This window comes from Pleurotus ostreatus (genome assembly GCF_014466165.1).
Source record: "Pleurotus ostreatus strain PC9 chromosome Unknown scaffold_1, whole genome shotgun sequence".
Classification (NCBI taxonomy): Eukaryota; Fungi; Basidiomycota; class Agaricomycetes; order Agaricales; family Pleurotaceae; genus Pleurotus; species Pleurotus ostreatus.
The window spans coordinates 810,881-829,612 of record NW_023503156.1 but is presented as its reverse complement, the minus strand read 5'-3'; the positions used below and the strand labels follow the sequence as shown (position 1 = coordinate 829,612).

Genomic DNA, 18,732 nt, shown 5'->3' with positions numbered 1-18,732 from the left:
ACTACCCGAAGTTCGAACACCTCAAAACGTCTTGCTACCTCCCGCATTATCGATTTCTCTATTATGGGCTGCAGCAGCCTCCAACTCTTCATCATCCTCATACTCGACCATATCCTTGTTCCTTCCATTGACCACGATGCGAAATAGATCGGGGCGTGAGCTATGCAACCATGGTTGCCACGTTAGTACACTAGTACAGCGAGAGTCGTTTCAGGAAGACCAAGGGTACGCACTAGTTCCCGGTCATGTCGGCTATCATTTTGGTTTCTCCAATTTTGTCGAGCGATATGTCGGCGTAGAGGATCCCTTCAGCTGAAGAGTCCAGCGGTTTGGTAAGGGTTCTGCCATCTGGGCCGTATATCTTCACGCCCATCCGAGGCTGCCTCAGCCGAGCATAGCTGTATAAAGGAAGAAAGCAGCACGCACGCAAGCGAAGCCGCCACCAGGCACAGACAACCACGGAAAATCAGCGACCTTCATCTTCTCTGCGCCTGCTTGGCTCATCACTTGGGTGGAAATGATGCCGTAGCACCCGCCTTCGATCGCGACGACCTGCGCCATGCTTCGGCATGCGTCGCTGCTGATACTGTATGGACCTTGTCCTTGGTGCGGGAATGCTGGGGGCCAGCTACCCACAAAGATCTGGGGGTGTTGGGCGTAGAAGTGGCATTTTAGGAACGGCTGTTGGCAATGGGGTGTTACTCGTGGGCTGCTAATCAACGAGGTCGATGACCGCTTACCTGTATATGTTCCCAGCACGACAGACTACCGACGCGCCCCAAGTCAGTTTGAATAACGTTGTGGATAGTTTGCGCTACGTGCTAGCCAGCGTGAATTGGGGACTTTACAATCGCGCAGACATAACACGCACCCTTGCCATCGCCAAATACAACCTTCTCATATCCTGTAGCCTGTAACTCACAATAAGCCTGAGGTGTTGCCTAAGCATACGGAAAAGAAGTTTACCTTAATCTTCTGTCGATGATTCGCGATTTTGCCGTCAGCAGTGATCGTGACTTGCGAGATATACAGAGAGCCGCCATCGCGTTCTGCGAACCCGAGGACAACTGTAGCAGAGGCATTCTTGGCAGCCAGGCAAATACTCTCCATCTCTGGTGAATGCACAGCTAAAGCATTTGCCTGATACTCCTTCAGAATAGGCTGGCACGTCGTAAAATCGTTCGCCCATATAGTCCATGGGTAGCCTAGCGCCTCCTCATTATCATTTCATTACTCGTCCACGGTTCTTCTCCTACTCGTACCTGGTATGAAGACTTCAGGAAAACCGATGATCTTGGCCCCTGCCGCGGAAGCTTCTTGAATGATCGCAATCGTTTTATCGACGCTTCCCTTCAGATCTAACCAGACCCTTGCAGAACCGGTTATCGAAATCGCTTTGAGTATCAAATGCGATGAAACTCACGGCTCAGCCTGCACGGCCGCGACTTTGAAGACGCGGGTGTCGCTATTCGAGGGGTTGAGAGTAATCGGCATTTACTACTTCGTCGCAAAGATGCTGTTAATGGACTTTGTAAGGCTCTTACAGCATTCCCATGATACGTACTACACAGACGCGTGAGACGCGCCTCCAAGAAATCATTGATTCCGTGCCAAGGTTAAAGTCAGGGGTATGCCTGTATACTCCTGTTTCTGTCAGGAACCGATAGGAGAGATGAAAGGAGCATCCACGTGACTGATCAACATTATCACCGACTTTCAAAAGGCGGATGATAATGACCCTCAGCATGGGCGCCATGCTGCGTCTCTGCTTTGAACCACTATAGACCCGCACATGGCGCCAGCACCAACTTTCGAAACGATCGCCTCTACAGTCGAGGCAATCCGCAGCCAGCTTCCTGATGGCCTGAAGAACCCTCGCGTTGGCATCGTATGTGGATCGGGACTGAGTGGTCTTGCCACGAGCATGAAGGAGGTCGTCGAAGTGGCGTACGACAATGTCCCAGGATTCGCGAAGAGCACAGGTACGCGTTATCGAACTGAGAACAGGATCAGAGATTGACATTGAGGTGGCTTTGACAGTTCCCGGCCATCGAAGTTCGTTGGCGTTTGGATTCATGGGTGATAACCAGAAAGTTCCCGTTGTCGCGATGCTGGGACGCGTGCGTAACAGTATCCTGTATCAGGATTGACACACGCTGACCGATGGCCAGCGTTCATAGTTTCACCCCTACGAAGGGCATTCACTCTCGACTGTAGTGTACCCCATACGCGTGCTTGCTGCACTAGGGATCAAAGATATTATCAGTTAGTGACATACACCCTCCAACGTCCACGAACTGATTTATCTTCAGTCACCAATGCTGCTGGTGCGTTGAACCCGGAGATCAAAGTCGGTACAGGTGCGAAATCTTCTTCTTCCTTGGGAGCTGGTCTTGCTCACCCGTTGACTTAGTCGTCGTTGTCAGAGATCACCTCGCACTCCCTGGCTTAGCGGGGATGAACCCTCTGCTCGGCCCCACATTTTCCTCTACTACACCGCGATTCCTGCCTGTCTCTGACGCGTACAGCCCTGCCCTCAGGCGTCTCGTCTTCCTTGCTGCAAACGAGCTTTCTATTCCGTGGTCCGACTTTGCCGAGGGCACGTACGCGTGGGTAAGCGGGCCGACGTACGAGACTCCTGCTGAAGGCAGATTCTTGAGAGCGGCCGGGGCTGATATGGTTGGCATGAGCACCGTTCCAGAGGTTCTGGCCGCTCGAGAAGCGGGTGTAGGTGTGCTTGTGCTAAGCCTTGCTACTAATATGGTTGTGATCCTGGAGAAGTACCGAAGCATCAAGGAAGAAGTCGAAGCCGAGGTTAGTAACGCCTCTGCTCGTCTGAGCGACCGCGCCGGCTAATCATCGTCGTGCGGACAGCTCCTTGGAAAGAAAGTAGAACTTCCCGTCGAGGAGGTCGTATCTCATGAGGAGGTTTTGCTCATCGGCCGGCAGAAAGGGGAAATGATGAAGCGTCTTGTCGAGAAGATCATAGACCTCATCCCGGCATCCGTCCGTGATGAATCCCAAAAGTGATTTTCTACCAGTCGTGTCCCGCGCCGTCATACCATTTATTTACTTCAAACGATTTGTTCATGGATGAACGTGTAAATTTGGCTTCCCATACGGAGGATAGTCGGTCTGGTGACTGAATGACCCTTGTGATCTGTTCCGGCTATGGATGCAGTTACCAGCCTTCCATCAACGTTCTATACATAAACCCCATACCTGGCAGCCTGCTTCCAGAACCCCCGCCTAGCTGGCTTGTCATACATCGCGTGCATTTTCATCCTCAACCACATCGTCAACCTGGGCGCTTGTAAACGTGGTACCTTTAACCCTCAGGATCAAGGTTGACCAGAATCTGAATTCAACCATCTCGTTTCCCCTTCTCTTGAAATTCGAGCACAATGTCGACGATGATGTGGGCATCGCGCAGTGCGCGCAGCTTTCGTGTGCTGGCTGTTCCAACTGCGCCACGCTTGATGCTACGCCCCCAATACAGGGCATTTGGCACCACCCTCCAACGACGTGAGTACGGTTCAACTTCATGCACGTTTATGGTCCTTTTCTTGGGGGGGATTCCGAGATGTCGGCTAGGGGAGGGCTCGGGGGGACAGGTGTTTATTTTGCTCGTGCACGTTCGGCACGACAAGCTTCCGCTCCCGTATTCCGTCCCCGCTCCCCCAGATCAGTGCATTAGCGAGACCGGAGCCCATATGGCTTCGGCAGCCTTGGCCTGCGCGACGTCGATATCTTTGACCCGAGCCATAACAAGATATAGCGTCGCTGCCTTGCCTCTCTTTTTCACAACCCCAGTTACCCCACCCATCCCCCACTACTTTAGTCCCTTCTTAAACTTATTATGTCGCTCCCCGCAGGATTCGAGAAAATCGAAGTGAAGAATCCGGTGGTCGAGCTAGATGGAGATGAGATGACCAGGATCATCTGGAAGAAGATCCGTGAGGAGGTACGTTACTTACGAGATCTTATTATTGGAGGTTCTTTGACTATTGGTTGTATTTGCGGTGGGTAGCTCATCTTGCCGTATATTTCGTTGGATATCAAGTATTACGACCTTGGACTTGAATATCGAGACCAAGTAAGCATTCCACATAATGCTCCTGAAGGACTATGCTGACGGTCGTCGCACGTTTGTAGACGAACGATCAAGTAACCGTCGATGCTGCCAACGCTATCATTGAGCACAGTGTCGGTATCAAATGCGCGACGATCACGCCTGATGAGGCGCGTGTCAAGGAGTTCAACTTGAAGGAGATGTGGAAGAGCCCGAACGGCACGGTACGCACTCTTCTTTACCATGAGCATAATATGCTTCATGTTGCAAATAGATCCGAAATATCCTTGGAGGCACAGTATTCCGTGAGCCTATTGTCCTCGAACGTATTCCACGTCCCATACCCGGTTGGGTAAAGCCTATATGTATTGGTCGACACGCTTTCGGTGACCAGGTGCGTAGGTGTCCGACTTCCACTCAAACTGCATGCCTGATGGTTGTACCGTTAGTATCGTTCTACCGATTACGTCGTACCTGGGCCTGGTAAACTTCAACTTGTTTATACCCCGGCCGACAGAGGCCAGAAAACTACGTTGGATGTGTATGACTTCACGGGGCCTGGTGTCGCCATGAGCATGTACAATACTGACGAGGTGCGTCTTCTATTCCTTCCGAATCTCGTTTCCCACTAAGGTTGCTTCAAGTCGATAACTGGTTTTGCTCACGCGTCTTTCAAAATGGCTCTGTCCAAGAAAATGCCCTTGGTAGGTCGTCTGGTTGCTGCCATAGAAGTTAGTGCGCATGACTGACTTGCAAAATCCAGTTCTTGTCTACCAAGAACACCATCATGAAGAAATATGACGGGAGGTTCAAGGACATCTTCCAGGAAATCTACGAGTCGTCCGTATTTTCCGCTTAATCCACTCTTCTGTTCGCTAACCATGTCAACAGGACCTACAAGTCCCAATTCGAGGCGGCAGGTATCTACTACGAGCATCGTCTCATCGATGACATGGTTGCCCAAGCTATCAAATCTTCCGGAGGCTTCGTCTGGGCTACTAAGAACTACGATGGCGATGTCCAGTCGGACATCCTCGCCCAAGGCTTCGGCTCCCTAGGCATGATGACCTCCGAACTCCTCACCCCCGACGGCAAGATCATCGAATCCGAAGCCGCGCATGGAACAGTTACTCGCCACTACCGCGAGTGGCAGAAGGGCAACGAGACGTCCACGAACCCCGTCGCGTCGATCTTTGCGTGGACCAGAGGACTCCTCCACCGCGCCAAGTTGGATGGGAACGATAAACTGAGAGATTTCTGCCTCGACTTGGAGAAGGCGTGTATCGAGGTGATTGACGAGGATGGGATTATGACGAAGGATCTTGCTCTGGCCATTCATGGGAAAGACATGAAGAGAGAGCACTGGGTTGTCACTGACGTATATATGGACACGGTGAACGTGAGTCTTCTGCCTCAACCTCATGAAAAACAATGCTAATCTCAACCTTTCAGGCCAAATTGAAGGAGAAATTGGCGAAAAGAGGCCAGGTCTAGATAGCTAGAACAAAGGCATATTGTGTTGAGTGCCGGGTGTTAACGGACGGTATATGTACCCTTCTGTTGTATAGTTGTTGGGTGTGCTGTGTAGGGTTTCATTCATACATTGCAATTCTGTACAAAACGGATTCCTAGTGTCAGACTGCGAGGGTAGGATATTTACTGATGGTGAGTCCACTCGTACTTATGAATTGATGTGAAAGGAGGCTACAAACCTCGCAACTACCTTTGATCAAGATGGTGGTAAGGTAGGGATGGTACGGGCACCTGCCTTTCGATTCTGCGACAGCAGATTGTATGTTCAACCAATAGCCTTGTGGCTGGTCACGGTCACCAGATACTAAATAAGGGCATAGGACATTTCGCCTTTTACAGAAATTTCTTATTCCCGGAGGATCCATTGGCGATAGCGCACCTCTTCGTTGAACCTGTTCCAACACCACCATCAGTTTATTTTTTTCAAGCGTCGTGACCTCTCGCCATCCTTCAGTTTAGGTTATTATCCTTGTCACACAGCTCGACGGATCACCCTGCCGGGGCCCTCCATGATAGCGTCGTGCCTCTCTCAAAGGTTGAAGTCACCAAGCTCCACGTTATTCAAGTTAACAGGCTCCCTATCGCTGCATTAAATCGACGTATTGGCATGATACTGTCTAATACACAAAAGAATTACAGCGCGACATGACTGTTCAAACGTACTTTATTCCCAGCTCAGACTGCTCCCCTGGCCTCCCTCTCCTTGGCCGCTTGTTCCAGAATAGCCCTCTTCCGTTCCAATGCCTTGATGTGCCCGGAGATCCGCTCACGCGCCTCCGTACTTCCACCATCCCCGTAGGTCATAAGCAAGTTTATAGCGAAGGAGAGATATCGGACGAAGCCCCCTGATAATGCTCGTTTGTTGTATTCCTCGCAAACTGAACCAAGTTTTTCCATATCGGCAACAACCGTCGCATCGAGATCTTTGATCTTCATACCGATGTGCCCCTCTAGCATACGAGCGCGTTCTTCTTCAGTCTGGGCTTGTTGATATCTCAGTTTCGCATGCTGATCCTCGTTCACTTCCTGAACCTCCTTCTGCACCCATCTGGCGCGATAATGTTGATGGTAATTTGAAGAGTGGCCACATTCGTTGCAAATATAGCCGCCGTCTGGCCCGAGCTGCTTTGAAAAAACTTCACAATTTCGACCAATGTTGTCTCGATCCAAGGTAAATCCGAGGGGGCAATCCTCGTGACAATTTCGATAGCAGTCGGGAGCGCAGCAAAGGGTGTTATGAACTTCTGTCCCCTCGTGGACCCAGAAATGCTTGATGATAACGCTCTTGTACTGTTCGTGGATCTTCATTATCTAGCCCAGATCGTCAATACAGTCATCAAATTGAAGCGATAACCGTTTACCTGCTTCTGGGCATCAATCTGTTGCTGGAGTTTGAGTAGCTCAGTCTTCTGGGTTTCAACTTGTGAGAGACGAGCGGTAACGTCGGAAAGCAGGGCCTCCATCTTGTTTGACAGTCCGTATAGCTCGTTTACCTCCTTGGCCGGCTGCACCCGCCTCTCATCCACCCATTCGAAGAAGCTATTCAGAGTTTTGATGCCCTTGTCGTAATTACTCTTGATTTCCTCTCGCAGTTCCTCTCGAATTTCTTCCTCGGGAGGATCATCAGAGTTTAGGGCCTTTTTGAACCTCAGCCAACCGGCTAGAGGGTTGTTGATAGCCAGGATCTTTGCATTGCGCACAGGGACAGGAAGGCTTTCGCGAGCGAGGTTGGAGTGCAAGGGACTGGAAACCATGGTAAACATGAAGGCGATGTTATCCACGATGGACCTAGGGAACATTGTGGAAATGACCGACAGCGCGTAGAGGGCAGAGACACCCAATCGTTCCATCGTGCCATTTGCTAGGATTAAGACACAGTCAATGGCGTCTAAGAATCCATCAGCATCCCCTACGAAAATCAATCCCCTCTTGTGTGCTCACCTATTTGTTCCTCGATAAAATATGCCAAGGCTCTTCTGTGTTCTTCATTGAACTCTCGGGCGTTTGACAGGCCAGGAGTGTCGATAACATTGATCGCGGAGCCATTTGCACAAGTAATACGATGAAGCTGCGGCTTCTCGCTTCGATCACGAGTATCAGAATCGGCCTCCCTTGCGTGCTCCGCCTTGAACTCATCTGCTCCACGTCCAGCACAGACATTTTCAAGGAGGTCCAAGAACGAAGTCTTGCCCACGCCGGTCTCTCCAATTAGCAAGATAGTAATTGAATGTTTCTTCCATGGCGTCAGCGTCATCTTCGAGTTATCGGAATTCGACATAGGCGATAGAGGGTTGAGTGTGGTATTGGGACAGGCTGATTCTGCGATGTCGGGGTGTTGGGAGTTAGACAGGGCGACGACCGTTTGTCGTGGCGGAATCTGCTTTGGAATGCTTTATACTTGAGATCCTGACCCCTCGCCGCAAAGTCTTCGTGGAAGTCTACAGACGTAGTACAGGCACGAGGGATCTAGAGTAGGCTGCATATGATCGCGTCACGACAATGCACCGCACAGGATGATCTAAGGCTCGTGTTGTTCCTCAACATCACGGAGTTGCAGTGTAATACCCCTTCCGAGTGATCGCTGAAGGTCTATCGAGCCAATCAGAGGACGTAGCGGGTCGCGGTGTCTGAATCAAGTTTGAACGAAATGTCCTGATTAGAGAGGGCATCGCGCGGAAGCTACTCGAGCAAGCCCGCATACAATGAGAAGGGGGACGGCTACGATGTAGGCACCCTCATCAGCGAGTACTTGTAGATCGGCGCCTCGGGCTAGACCAGGGCACTAACCCGGTAACAGTCGGTGAGGAACGGATCCAAGGCACGCAGGACGGTTCCTCACATCGGCTGGTAGACACATCCGGACGGAGCAGTTGTAGTTCAGATACGCCATATGTGGAGGTGAGTCTGTCGCTGAGGGACCGGCGTTCGCTTTCCCTTGCTCATTACGAGGGCCCCACAGGTCGCCTTTCTAGGGTAGTGTCAGCGACCGAGAGACGAGCTCAAAGATAACAAACGGCAGGCGAGGAGTAATAATAGATTGTGTCTGCGTCAAAGTAAACATCCCCACAATGATGATATATACGATGGGGTCCCAAAACCTTGTCTCTTCTACAGTTGGTAAGATGGCTTCATTGTTAAGCACAAGTATACTGAGACAGCGTGTCGTCGCAGGGAAACGAATAGTCCAAGCAGTCAAAACAAACGTAACAACGACATACCTATGGACGTCCCAGAGGTTCATGACAACCCGCATCACGGCTGCAGTGAACATTTCTATCCGCGCATGTCGGCATAGTTGGCACGAAGTTAGCTTGTGGCCTGGGGTTGAGAGGGAGAGTTCTATGCGAAGGCATTGGAGGTCCCTAAGTTGTTGGCCTTCTGTTGAGCCACAGGCGAAACATGAAGTAGAGCAAGCACGTCAACGATAATACGAGCATTGCAATCGTGCGCGAGCTCAGCATGGAAGTTTCGTGCTCAACCTACTAAACAATGAGTAACCTAGCAGTGTGTTCATCTATAGTTGTACTTACCACAGACGTAAATGGGGATAAGATGGGGATGGTAAAATGGGATGGAAGCGTCAGCCAGGAGGACGTTTGCTTGCTGATTCTGTGATGAGTCGAAACTGCCAGATATATGACGACCGAAACTAGCAGCACTACGCATCCAATCAGTAACAACTAAACAGTGAAATATCAACCGTCGTCCCCCAACATAAAACTGGCTGCAACGTACTACAACTCTCTCCAGCATAGCATGCTTCGCGTCGTTCGCACTACTAAGCATCGCTAAGTCCCTCTGTGATTTGTTGATTTAATTGTTGGCTGCGGCAATGAGGTATGTGGACGTACCGCAGATTGGACTTCTTGTTTGTACGAGAGGTATTGCAGCGCGCCCTGACGAGATGTCTGGGCCGCTAGTGCTGATTCTGCCATCATAGCGCGAGAGGCCCAATACGCCTCAGTCCCCGCAGTGGAACTTTGCGATATAATAGGCGTTCTCTTTGAAACTGAGATGCCAATACTTGACTTTTGTGGAGAGTTGTGGACCAGCGCTAGTGCAGCTCGCATAGTGTTGCTAGTCCTCTCCAGCGGTGGAGACTTCTTGAGTCTGCTCATGGTGGACATGAACGTCTGACCGAAGTTGAAGACTGTTGAAGCTGAAGGTTATGCACACCGATTGATCGCACGTGGTATCGCAACCAATGGTCGCACGGTTTACTTCTGGGATTCGGAAGCTATTGCTGTCAAAGACGGTCAGTGCCTAAAACAAGAGTATACAAAGAGGGTCGGGAGCTGATATGTTTATTCTTGTGATATTTACGTCCTTCGCTACTATAGATACCACTTCACGGCGATTCAGTGATTTCAAACTTGATTGAACTTATCAAGTCTGAACTTATCAAGTCTGAAACCTAACTGAAACCTCCGAGGAAGCCGTCCTAGTACTGCCTTGTTGGTGCTAGCCCTGGAATGCTGACCTGCACATACGTTCTCCTACAATCGGATTCATCCTCTTGTATTACCCACTCGACGGATACACAAGTATGTCCAAAACACACGCATTCGTCGTTGGTGCCTCAGGAAATACTGGAGGGGCCATCGCAAAGGCGCTGCTCCAGGCGGGGACCTTCGTGAGCATCTACCTACCCAAAAGCCTTACCCAGATCTGAACGGGCTGATACCATGCGGTGCAGCGCCTCTCGATATTAGTACGGCAGTCATCTATCGATAAACCTGCCGTCAAGGAGCTCACCGATGCTGGCGCTGAGGTCGTAATCGGTGACGCCTCTGACTCTCCTGAGAAGCTGGAATCCTACCTGAAGGGTGTGGATGTCCTGATCTCCACAGTCACCATGATGGTGGATCAGAAGCCTTTGATACTAGCGGCCAAGAAAGCTGGCGTCGGACGGGTCGTTCCATCTGACTTCGGACCGACCGTACCAAAGGGTGTGATGGCCTTGCAAGATATGGTACGTAGTGCCCCCCAATCCGCCATCGTCTTCAAATAACCCTGGCGGCCATAACTAGAAACTTGGAGTCCGTGACTACGTCAAAGAGCTTGATATGCCTCATACATTCATTGAAGTCGGGTGGTGGTTGTCGGCGATGTTCCCCCCTCTGCACTCAGCGAAAGACACGCTTCTAACCCGGAAGATGTACGTGGGTGATCGCTCTCGACCGCTCATTTACTCAACATTGCCAACCATCGGTCGAATGGTCGCACGCATCGTCGTCGATCCACGAGCACTGAACCAGACCGTCGTCGCCTACGACGGGGAGATCAGCGTCAGCGATGCATGGAAAGTTGCGGAGAAGGTCACCGGGGAAGACTTCTCCGACTATCCTGAGGTTAGCATCATCGTGCCAATTACCATAGTTCAAGCGCTTGATGTTATCGTTTCCCTTGATAGGTGTCTGCAGAGGAGATGGAAAGGGGCTGTCAGCAGACAGAGAACTGGATGAAACAAGTTGTTGCTGAATATCTCAGGACTGTATTCATTCGCGGGGACAATACACTAGCGAAGGCGCTTACGTCGGGTAGCCTCGATGGCAGGAAACTTTACGATGACCTACCATATCCTGACGTCGAAGAAGAGGCGAAGAATCACTACGCGTCAGGTTTTGTACTGGAGTACGACTACATTCCTGAGGAGATTATATCCGATGTTTTCAGAACGGTGTAGTACCGCTGCATTCGGAGACTTAATCCTGTTCCATGAAATAATGTGAAATCTTTCTTTGCATACTGCATTGTGTTCTCCGGGCTCCTGTCCCAAGAGTAAGGAAGATTAAATGTATCAATGTAACATCACTTACCAAAAGTTCATAGGAGTTTACAACGAATAAAGACTTAGAGCCCATACCAGCTAAGCATAGAGATACTAGACAGCGACATAAGCCCCGCCAACTAAGTTTATTCTAAATCCGTCCGCTGCAAATACTTGTGCGCAAGGCCCAGCATCCACACCGTGAACACGAGTTTGAAGTTCGGATACGTAATCGTGCACGTCTTATTGAAAATCCCTTCAATAGCCTCTTGTTCCCAAGACCCATCCTACCAAAAATAAAGCCATCAGCATTCCATCGTCATCCGATGTCGAGCCCATCCCGACAGGTCAAAAGCGCTCACAGGTAATTGCCGCGACATGACAAGTTTGACGGCCCGCGCAATAGGCTCGCGCCGTGGATACTGGGCGAACATGAGTGCCATTGCCGCCCATGACGTCTGCACGACCTGCGAGCGCTCGTGGCAGTGATATATCTCGGTTTCACAAGACTGAGCAATGTGATACTTCCGTCAGAACGACAATGCAACGATACCTGGAACAAGGCGACTCACTTTGTAAGTCTCACCCCAGCCACCATCGTCCATCTGCTTATCAAGAAGGAACTCACAAGCCTTCCTTGCGGAATCGCTTGTAGCGTATGTCTCCCCGACGAGGGATAGACTCTCCAATGCGAACATCGTGGCATACGTGAAACAAATCCCCCACGAACCAAACCAACCCCCTTCTGGCCGCTGCACCTTATGCAAGAATTTAATGGCATTCGCTACTACGCGGCTGGAGTGACAGTGAAAAAGGCGAACGAAGAGAAGGTAAGGGTACGGACCTGATATCATCCTTGCGATAATTGGGGTAATATTTTCGGAAGACGCTCAGAGCCGTGATCACCGATGTGGTACATTCAGGATAGTTGAACTCAATCATGATGTTGCCTTTAGCACACAAGTTCGCATTAGATATCCTGTTATTGATAGATAACGGGTTGGTGAGTGATGGAATGGGCATACCAAATACTTCAGCGGGGTTGAGTGCTTCCAAAAGGCTGGGTCCCCGAATCTTCTCGTAGCTAGCGAATCCACCATCACTATTCTGCATGCCAATCATGAGATCGACGGAATCAAACATTCGGCGATCAGACATAAGTCTCGGGGAGTCACTGGTAGAGGCATGAGTACTATGACTGGACTTGGTCTCCAAGCCTAGTAGCGCACCTCCATTTATTCTGCAGATACAGAACCGCCTTCAGGCCTTCGCCCGTGCAATCCGAAAGGGTGTAGTTCTGTGCCTTGGTACTGAATCCCCTGTAATAAAACACTTGAGTCATAGAGAAAGTCATATACGGAGGCAAGCTAACCATGCTCCTTTCGTAGATTGTCTGTAGGCAGCCTCGTAGTGTTTCGGGTTCTCCGTCATCTGCGAATCGACAATCCACTGCAAGATATTCAGCGTCGCCTGTTTGTTCTCCTCCAAATCAGCGAGCCCGGTCTCCACGACCGCCTGCGCAACGAACCCCGTATCCCAGAGCTGACTGCCGTTCGTGCCGCGCACGCACATTCCATCGGGGCGGACCCACATGAAGTCTGCACGGGCTTCTGCGTGCCTGCGGACGGCTTCGCTATTAGGTCCCTCGCGATGGGCGCGGCACACCATCTGCATCATCTTCGAGACCGGCGCGAGGTCTTGGAAATCTGTGTTTTCATCCTCCATGCAGATGAGCTCATAGACTCTGTCGAGCGCACGCCTCTGCAATGGGGGGAATGGACACGATTCCACGGTCAAACTTAGCAAGATGTTGAGAACATCTAATGCAAGCGTGTGAGGCGAGTACAGGTCGATCTTAGCGACGTTGTTGCGCTGGGCCGGCCAATCAATGTGTCTGTACGGCGTGGTGTATAGCTCCTGGGTGAGGAAATGTTAATGCTAGGTAGCAAGAACGCAGTGCTAGGGCTTGCCTCACGCAATGAGAGAATCAGGGGGGTTTCTTCGACCTTGAACTGGACGCGATACAGATAACTCATGGGAATATACACATTGCGTGTGTGTATCCACCAACGCCAGGGGTGTATCGGAATCCAGTTGGGTAATAACCTGCAAATGTTTAAAAATGGGTGGAATACGCTAGTCAAGGTAACCCACCATAATTCTGGCGGAACTGGGTTATTGCCTTCCCACTCGTACACATTCAGGACAGACATCCAGAACTTGCCCCAGGAAGGCGACGCGGCGGCACCACCTATAGCAACCTTCAGAACCTAGTAGAAACGAGGGGAGTACTACACATATATGTACCAAGCTTGTGCAGCGTTCCCCGCGCCTTAACAGCAGCTGGGTGGTCCTTATCCACACCGAGCAACCGAAGGGCACAGTAATTGAGAGAAGTCCCCAGCACGGTCGACGGTCCCTCGACGTGTCTAGGAACTCGTAAATCAGAGTGTAACCACCCTGTGACTACCGGAACTTACATCCCCCAACCCCCGTCGTCTGGGTGCGCGCGATTCAGCAGGTACCGAACCATCTCCAGACGTTCTTCCTCCTCAAACCACTGCCCCGACGCGTACGAACCAATCACCATGCCGGGAAGCAAGAACATGGGACCGCTGTACTCTCCAGGAAGATGTCCATCCGGTGCTTGTATGTGTTTCACGAACTCGAATCCTCGTCTAGCTGCTTCGAACGCATCCTTGGCTGGTTTGATTGATATGATCTTCTCGGAGGACTAGGGGAGTGCATTGAGTACCTCATTATCATTATAATAGAGATAAAAATGTACCACAAGCGGCAAACCTAGCCAATATCGGTCAATGTCCGTCTGCGGCCATTCTGAGATTTCTTCGTCCGTTCTGAGGTAGTGCCATGTATGACGTCCTCCGGGTCCTAGACGCAAGCGCCAGCGCGCGTAGTCGGTGAAGGGGGAGTCCGGACTTTGGCTGGCAAATGGGTCTGGCATGAAGGACTGGTCCGAGACGCGTTGCCGAGCATATTTCGGTGCAAATAAAAGTGTAACGATACTTCAATTAGTTTCCGGAGTCCGTTGTGTCACGTGGCACCGAGCGGAATGGACGACTCGGACGCCGAGCGAGCACCTCATGATGCAGTTCGCAGGATGATTTGGATGCTGCTTCCCCTCTGACATAACTCGTACCTTTCAGCCTTTACCCTTGCTTTGCGGAACTCGGTCGTTGTAGTTCCATGTTACATTGTTGTTAAAATTACGCTGTGACTTTGCACTGCAGGAACGTGCTTCAAAGCCGTGTGCGTGACTGCGTGAACGCTCGTCACACGTCCCCTAAATTTCTCAACCTGGACAACCAACTTCTCGCTTCTAAGTTCTCGATGAAGAAGACCGTTGGTAGAGCATGTGCGATGCGGTCTGCGGTCTGATTCGCTACGGAGTTGCCATCCAGTGGGAAATGGGACCTTGAGACTTCAGCTCCTCCGTATATATGGTAGCTTTTCTGGCTCTTGGTTGTACGAAATCGAAATCCCCCGACCATGTGGCACCTTGGGTTCTTATCACTGCTCTTCGTTGGGATTTACGTTCTACAGGCTCCACTTCTTGCGGCTAGTATGCGTGCAGTGACGTGGAATCTCCGTTTCGACTCGCAGCCCAACAACATTCCAGTGAGCCAGTCACTAGCCTCGCTGGGGGATCCCCTTCAGCAGCCAGCGTTTCTGAATGGCTCAAATGAACGACCGTGGAGTACCAGAAGATTGCGAGTAGCAGAACATCTTCTCAGTGAAGGCATTGTCCTTGCTGGTAAGCGCATCAGTGCCCATATGCATCACGATTCTTAAATTGGATAATGGTCGTATAGGTTTTCAGGAGGCATTGGTTCGACAGGTGAATGATCTAGCCGAATTATTTGGCAGCGAGTGGTCTTGGGTAGGTGGATAATAATCTTCTGCTGCTCAGGCCTTGATAAGGTAGATCGGCGTCGGACGAGACGATGGAGTCCAAGCGGGGGAGTTTAGTCCCATCTTCTACAAACGGTAGTATATGCCCTTCGGGTTACGATTCAACCACGCTGATTGCCAATCAGTTCTGCCATCACTCTTTTGTCTAACGACTCTTTCTGGACCTCGTGAGTCCTTGCGCATTGGCGACATGAGTCGCATGGATTGATTCTTTCCTAGCAACACACCCTTCGAACCCTCTAGATTCCCTGGAGCCGGTTCATTCAGAATTTGTACGGTAGCGCACTTCACGCTGGCGAGAGAAGATGGGCCTCGGAACTTTACCTTCTTGAATACGCACATGGATGATCAGTCGGACGCGCAGCGCAGACTAGCTGCGTCGCTTCTTCTCACACGCGCCCGCTTCGAAGCAGTCACAACTGGTGGACCCGTGCTCATCTCAGGTGATTTCAACAGGTCAAGAAATGTTTTACCCCGTCCTTCGTGTGTACTCACGCGAAAGACACAGCCCTTCCACTGGTGTTGATTCCGGCGCATATTCCATCATCACGGGGGCTGCTCTCCCGGTGGCTATCAACGCCACCTTCGCACAGAGGTTCAGCGTTCCGGATGACCAGCTGCCTGATTTCAAGATGATTGATCTTCGCGGCCAAGCCCCGCGCCGTGCCGTTTCCACGAACTTTGCTACCTTCACCGGTTTCACTGCACCGAATGATGCGTCCCACTGGTCGAGGATTGATTTTATCTTCGGCGGAAGTAATCTAGAGTGGTGAGTCACTTTAGTTACTGATATATTGTTGTCGATGCCACCTGGATGATAGGACTGTAGATGCGTACAAGGTGGACTCGGTTCTGGCGGATGATGGTGCGCTGGCAAGTGACCATCGGCCCGTATTTGCAGATATCAATATTTGATCAGCGTGTAAGCCGCGTAGATATAAATGTGAACTCAGTTCATTGATCCCTGGGGTTAAGGTGTCTGTATGTGGTATGCGTATGTGCACAGAATTTCATGGTCCATGCGTATACCCATCGAAAACCAATATTCATCATTTCCCAAAATGAATGTATATAATACATTCTTATCCAATATTTTCTCATAAGAACTGTGTTTACGGGGGAGGGCAGAACGTGAGGGTGTAGTCGGCATTGAGGCTGGAAGGGCAGGTCCACAATGCGGTTCCGCTGCTCTCATCGTAAGCGTAAGCATAGGATCGGGGGCAATTTTGCTCTGATCCACGGCGTCAGTGTCAAAAATGATGGAAAGGCGAGTGAATACTCACTGAAGTAACTGTAGAATGCGACGCCTGAGGGTGGGCAGGTAGCTGGGGTATTGTGACTCCCAGAGCAACAGTTAGCAGAGTTGGCTACGGAGATAAACGTCAGATGACACATGTGGAGTGAACCATGTGGGCGAGTTACATACTGGGGTTTCCATCTAGGTTGGCGACGCATGCACTCTTGCAGCCGACCGGGAATCCGACGTTATCGAATGGGCCTTTGAGGGGGGCCGGGCCTAATGATCAGGAAGCCTCAGTGGGAAACATGTTTTGCAGTGAAGGCAGGTCGAACATACAATTAGGACCGAGATCAACAGGACATTCGGCCACGGGGCAGCCTTTGTTGTTGGTGATTCTCATTGGAAGATTGTACCCATCAACGAGGGAAACTGATCCAAAAGTGCCGTTGTTTCATATGCGTCGGAATGGGTAGAATGGAGAAAAGTACCATCATAGAAGTCTTGGTTGCCGCCAGCTTGCAAGGTCCACTCAGCGACGGAGGCGGGAGGGACGCCCTGAAAGGCAACGACGGTTAGCCAGGCCGATGATCATTACGGATCTGCTTACGGTGCCAGTGCGGAGATCGCATTGAAGGCCACCGTTGCAGCCACCGTCCAAGCAGGAGTTGGGACCGGGGTTGCTGGCAAAGTTACAATTGCGGCGGCCCTATCATTCGAGGAATATCAGGTATGGGCATCGTTCATTGCATAAACCATCTTACCCAGATTCTACCAGCCTTCCAGTCGTTTGGGACAGTGAAAGACACGGACGTGAAGGCAGGGGCCTCCCATCTGCAGGGCAGTTGAGTAAACTTGACTCAGGTATGCAAGTTAGAAGGGCCAACATACCCAGTGGCGAAGTTGGGTCGGTTGGGAGCGACGTTCAGGTCCGTGAACATCTATATTTCAACGGTCAAGTTGCGTCAAGGGGAGTGTACGATGCGACCTACAGCGGGCCTGTGGACAAAGGTGGGTGTGAATACGAGCGAACATATGCAAGAGACGACGAACATACCAAATGGTGAACGGGCACCCGTTGTACACGGTGAATGTGCGCGCGGAGGCGGCAGACGCTAGAGCAAGCGCAGAGACAATTGAGAGCTTCATCGTGCTTTGCAGTGTCTGAGACTTGCCTAAAACCAGACTCTATGTCTAGCTTTTATACATCTAAAATTTCTAGCTCTCGAACAAGAGTCCGAGGCGGCACATTGTCTTCAGCAGTTGTTCTCACAAAATTAGCGGCGTTCCCCTCAGCTGATGTTTGAATAGTAGGCCAGCCATGAGGTGCCTCGCGCTAGACGCTGCTCGTGCCTGGGTCTTGGATCCGTCGAGGGCCTTCGTAGGAGGCATGGCATGATTTCATTGGACTGGGAAGGTCGAAAAGAACCATATGCGCATCAGACGATAGTGTTTGTTGGCATCGAGGGCAGAATTCGAAGGGCTTACCCGGTCTCATTCGGAACAAATCTCTAGCGAACTTGTATACGGACCATATGTTGCGAGTCTACGCGGCGGATGGGTGCGTAGATTAGCATTCTTTTTTCTTATCCTGGATGTAGATTACGGTCACATGGCCTTCCGGCGTATCCCCCTTCAGTTGAAGTTTGAACTTCTTTGCCAAGAGCAGAGCAGACGCGAAAGGCAGTTTTAGAGACGGCCTGCTACCACCGCATACGGAGAGTTGGCCGCGCCTCCGTAGCGTTTGGCGTAGCACTGGGTGCAAGGTTTAGCGCCGGTTCGTGGCCTTTGAACGGGGTTGCACGAGCACAAGTGATCTCCATGCTTCACCATCTAACCTTGCCCGTTTTGGAGGACTAGTGTCGGCCGTCTTTCTACGAACCACTTTTTCGGGACCGTGCAGTCACACAAATGCACGTACTCAGCATAGTGCCGCCTCCACGCCGCAGATGATCCCTGACACACCGTATCCGTCACCGAAAAGGAAGAGAGCCTTTGTGAGCCTAGTAGATAGGTACGGAGAGCGAACAGACCATCCAATATGTGATGCAGCAGCTGTCCGCTGCATACTTAGTACATGCCGAGCAATTGGTAACATCTAGTGAGCAAACAGGTCATAGTTTGGAGTAGATTGTCGCATGAAACCGACTTGACGCGTCTGTTCAAACTCACAGATGTATTTGGCAT

The 18,732-nt window shown here is 50.9% G+C and overlaps 9 protein-coding genes across 9 annotated transcripts; 4 read left to right on the top strand and 5 right to left on the bottom strand.

Annotated features, from left to right (window-relative positions):
* Positions 1-21: 21 nt before the first annotated feature.
* PC9H_000270 (uncharacterized protein) lies at positions 22-1,494 on the bottom strand (the record flags this gene model as incomplete). The annotated part of the gene is made up of 8 exons (XM_036769932.1): positions 22-160; positions 234-361; positions 427-681; positions 741-814; positions 872-911; positions 967-1,205; positions 1,263-1,369; positions 1,424-1,494. 8 exons carry the CDS (start codon positions 1,492-1,494, stop codon positions 22-24), a joined length of 1,053 nt encoding a protein of 350 aa, XP_036635777.1.
* Positions 1,495-1,792: 298 nt separating this feature from the next.
* Positions 1,793-3,030, top strand: PC9H_000269 (uncharacterized protein; the record flags this gene model as incomplete). Its single annotated transcript, XM_036769931.1, has 6 exons — positions 1,793-1,982; positions 2,041-2,120; positions 2,181-2,265; positions 2,313-2,360; positions 2,414-2,814; positions 2,875-3,030. 6 exons carry the CDS (start codon positions 1,793-1,795, stop codon positions 3,028-3,030), a joined length of 960 nt encoding a protein of 319 aa, XP_036635776.1.
* Positions 3,031-3,859: 829 nt separating this feature from the next.
* Positions 3,860-5,566, top strand: IDP1 (Isocitrate dehydrogenase [NADP], mitochondrial precursor (Oxalosuccinate decarboxylase); the record flags this gene model as incomplete). The annotated part of the gene is made up of 9 exons (XM_036769930.1): positions 3,860-3,964; positions 4,031-4,096; positions 4,156-4,296; positions 4,347-4,466; positions 4,522-4,665; positions 4,717-4,776; positions 4,836-4,912; positions 4,964-5,471; positions 5,525-5,566. 9 exons carry the CDS (start codon positions 3,860-3,862, stop codon positions 5,564-5,566), a joined length of 1,263 nt encoding a protein of 420 aa, XP_036635775.1.
* Positions 5,567-6,280: 714 nt separating this feature from the next.
* Positions 6,281-7,883, bottom strand: PC9H_000267 (uncharacterized protein; the record flags this gene model as incomplete). The annotated part of the gene is made up of 3 exons (XM_036769929.1): positions 6,281-6,916; positions 6,967-7,493; positions 7,547-7,883. 3 exons carry the CDS (start codon positions 7,881-7,883, stop codon positions 6,281-6,283), a joined length of 1,500 nt encoding a protein of 499 aa, XP_036635774.1.
* Positions 7,884-8,967: 1,084 nt separating this feature from the next.
* PC9H_000266 (uncharacterized protein) lies at positions 8,968-9,723 on the bottom strand (the record flags this gene model as incomplete). The annotated part of the gene is made up of 4 exons (XM_036769928.1): positions 8,968-9,084; positions 9,136-9,285; positions 9,341-9,403; positions 9,457-9,723. The coding sequence occupies 4 exons, from the start codon at positions 9,721-9,723 to the stop codon at positions 8,968-8,970; spliced, it is 597 nt and encodes a 198-aa protein (XP_036635773.1).
* A 428-nt stretch (positions 9,724-10,151) lies between these two features.
* PC9H_000265 (uncharacterized protein) lies at positions 10,152-11,291 on the top strand (the record flags this gene model as incomplete). The annotated part of the gene is made up of 4 exons (XM_036769927.1): positions 10,152-10,238; positions 10,302-10,577; positions 10,636-10,956; positions 11,019-11,291. The coding sequence occupies 4 exons, from the start codon at positions 10,152-10,154 to the stop codon at positions 11,289-11,291; spliced, it is 957 nt and encodes a 318-aa protein (XP_036635772.1).
* Positions 11,292-11,521: 230 nt separating this feature from the next.
* On the bottom strand, positions 11,522-14,340 carry ERG7_1 (Lanosterol synthase (Oxidosqualene--lanosterol cyclase); the record flags this gene model as incomplete). Its single annotated transcript, XM_036769926.1, has 12 exons — positions 11,522-11,662; positions 11,738-11,884; positions 11,948-12,170; positions 12,220-12,325; positions 12,401-12,549; positions 12,605-12,694; positions 12,748-13,292; positions 13,346-13,481; positions 13,530-13,626; positions 13,683-13,804; positions 13,856-14,109; positions 14,164-14,340. 12 exons carry the CDS (start codon positions 14,338-14,340, stop codon positions 11,522-11,524), a joined length of 2,187 nt encoding a protein of 728 aa, XP_036635771.1.
* Positions 14,341-14,885: 545 nt separating this feature from the next.
* On the top strand, positions 14,886-16,223 carry PC9H_000263 (uncharacterized protein; the record flags this gene model as incomplete). Its single annotated transcript, XM_036769925.1, has 7 exons — positions 14,886-15,150; positions 15,209-15,276; positions 15,322-15,383; positions 15,434-15,475; positions 15,528-15,764; positions 15,817-16,077; positions 16,130-16,223. 7 exons carry the CDS (start codon positions 14,886-14,888, stop codon positions 16,221-16,223), a joined length of 1,029 nt encoding a protein of 342 aa, XP_036635770.1.
* Positions 16,224-16,420: 197 nt separating this feature from the next.
* Positions 16,421-17,694, bottom strand: PC9H_000262 (uncharacterized protein; the record flags this gene model as incomplete). The annotated part of the gene is made up of 10 exons (XM_036769924.1): positions 16,421-16,539; positions 16,592-16,675; positions 16,735-16,824; positions 16,885-16,977; positions 17,037-17,103; positions 17,156-17,254; positions 17,310-17,379; positions 17,437-17,486; positions 17,538-17,544; positions 17,603-17,694. 10 exons carry the CDS (start codon positions 17,692-17,694, stop codon positions 16,421-16,423), a joined length of 771 nt encoding a protein of 256 aa, XP_036635769.1.
* Between the last annotated feature and the right edge of the window lie 1,038 nt (positions 17,695-18,732).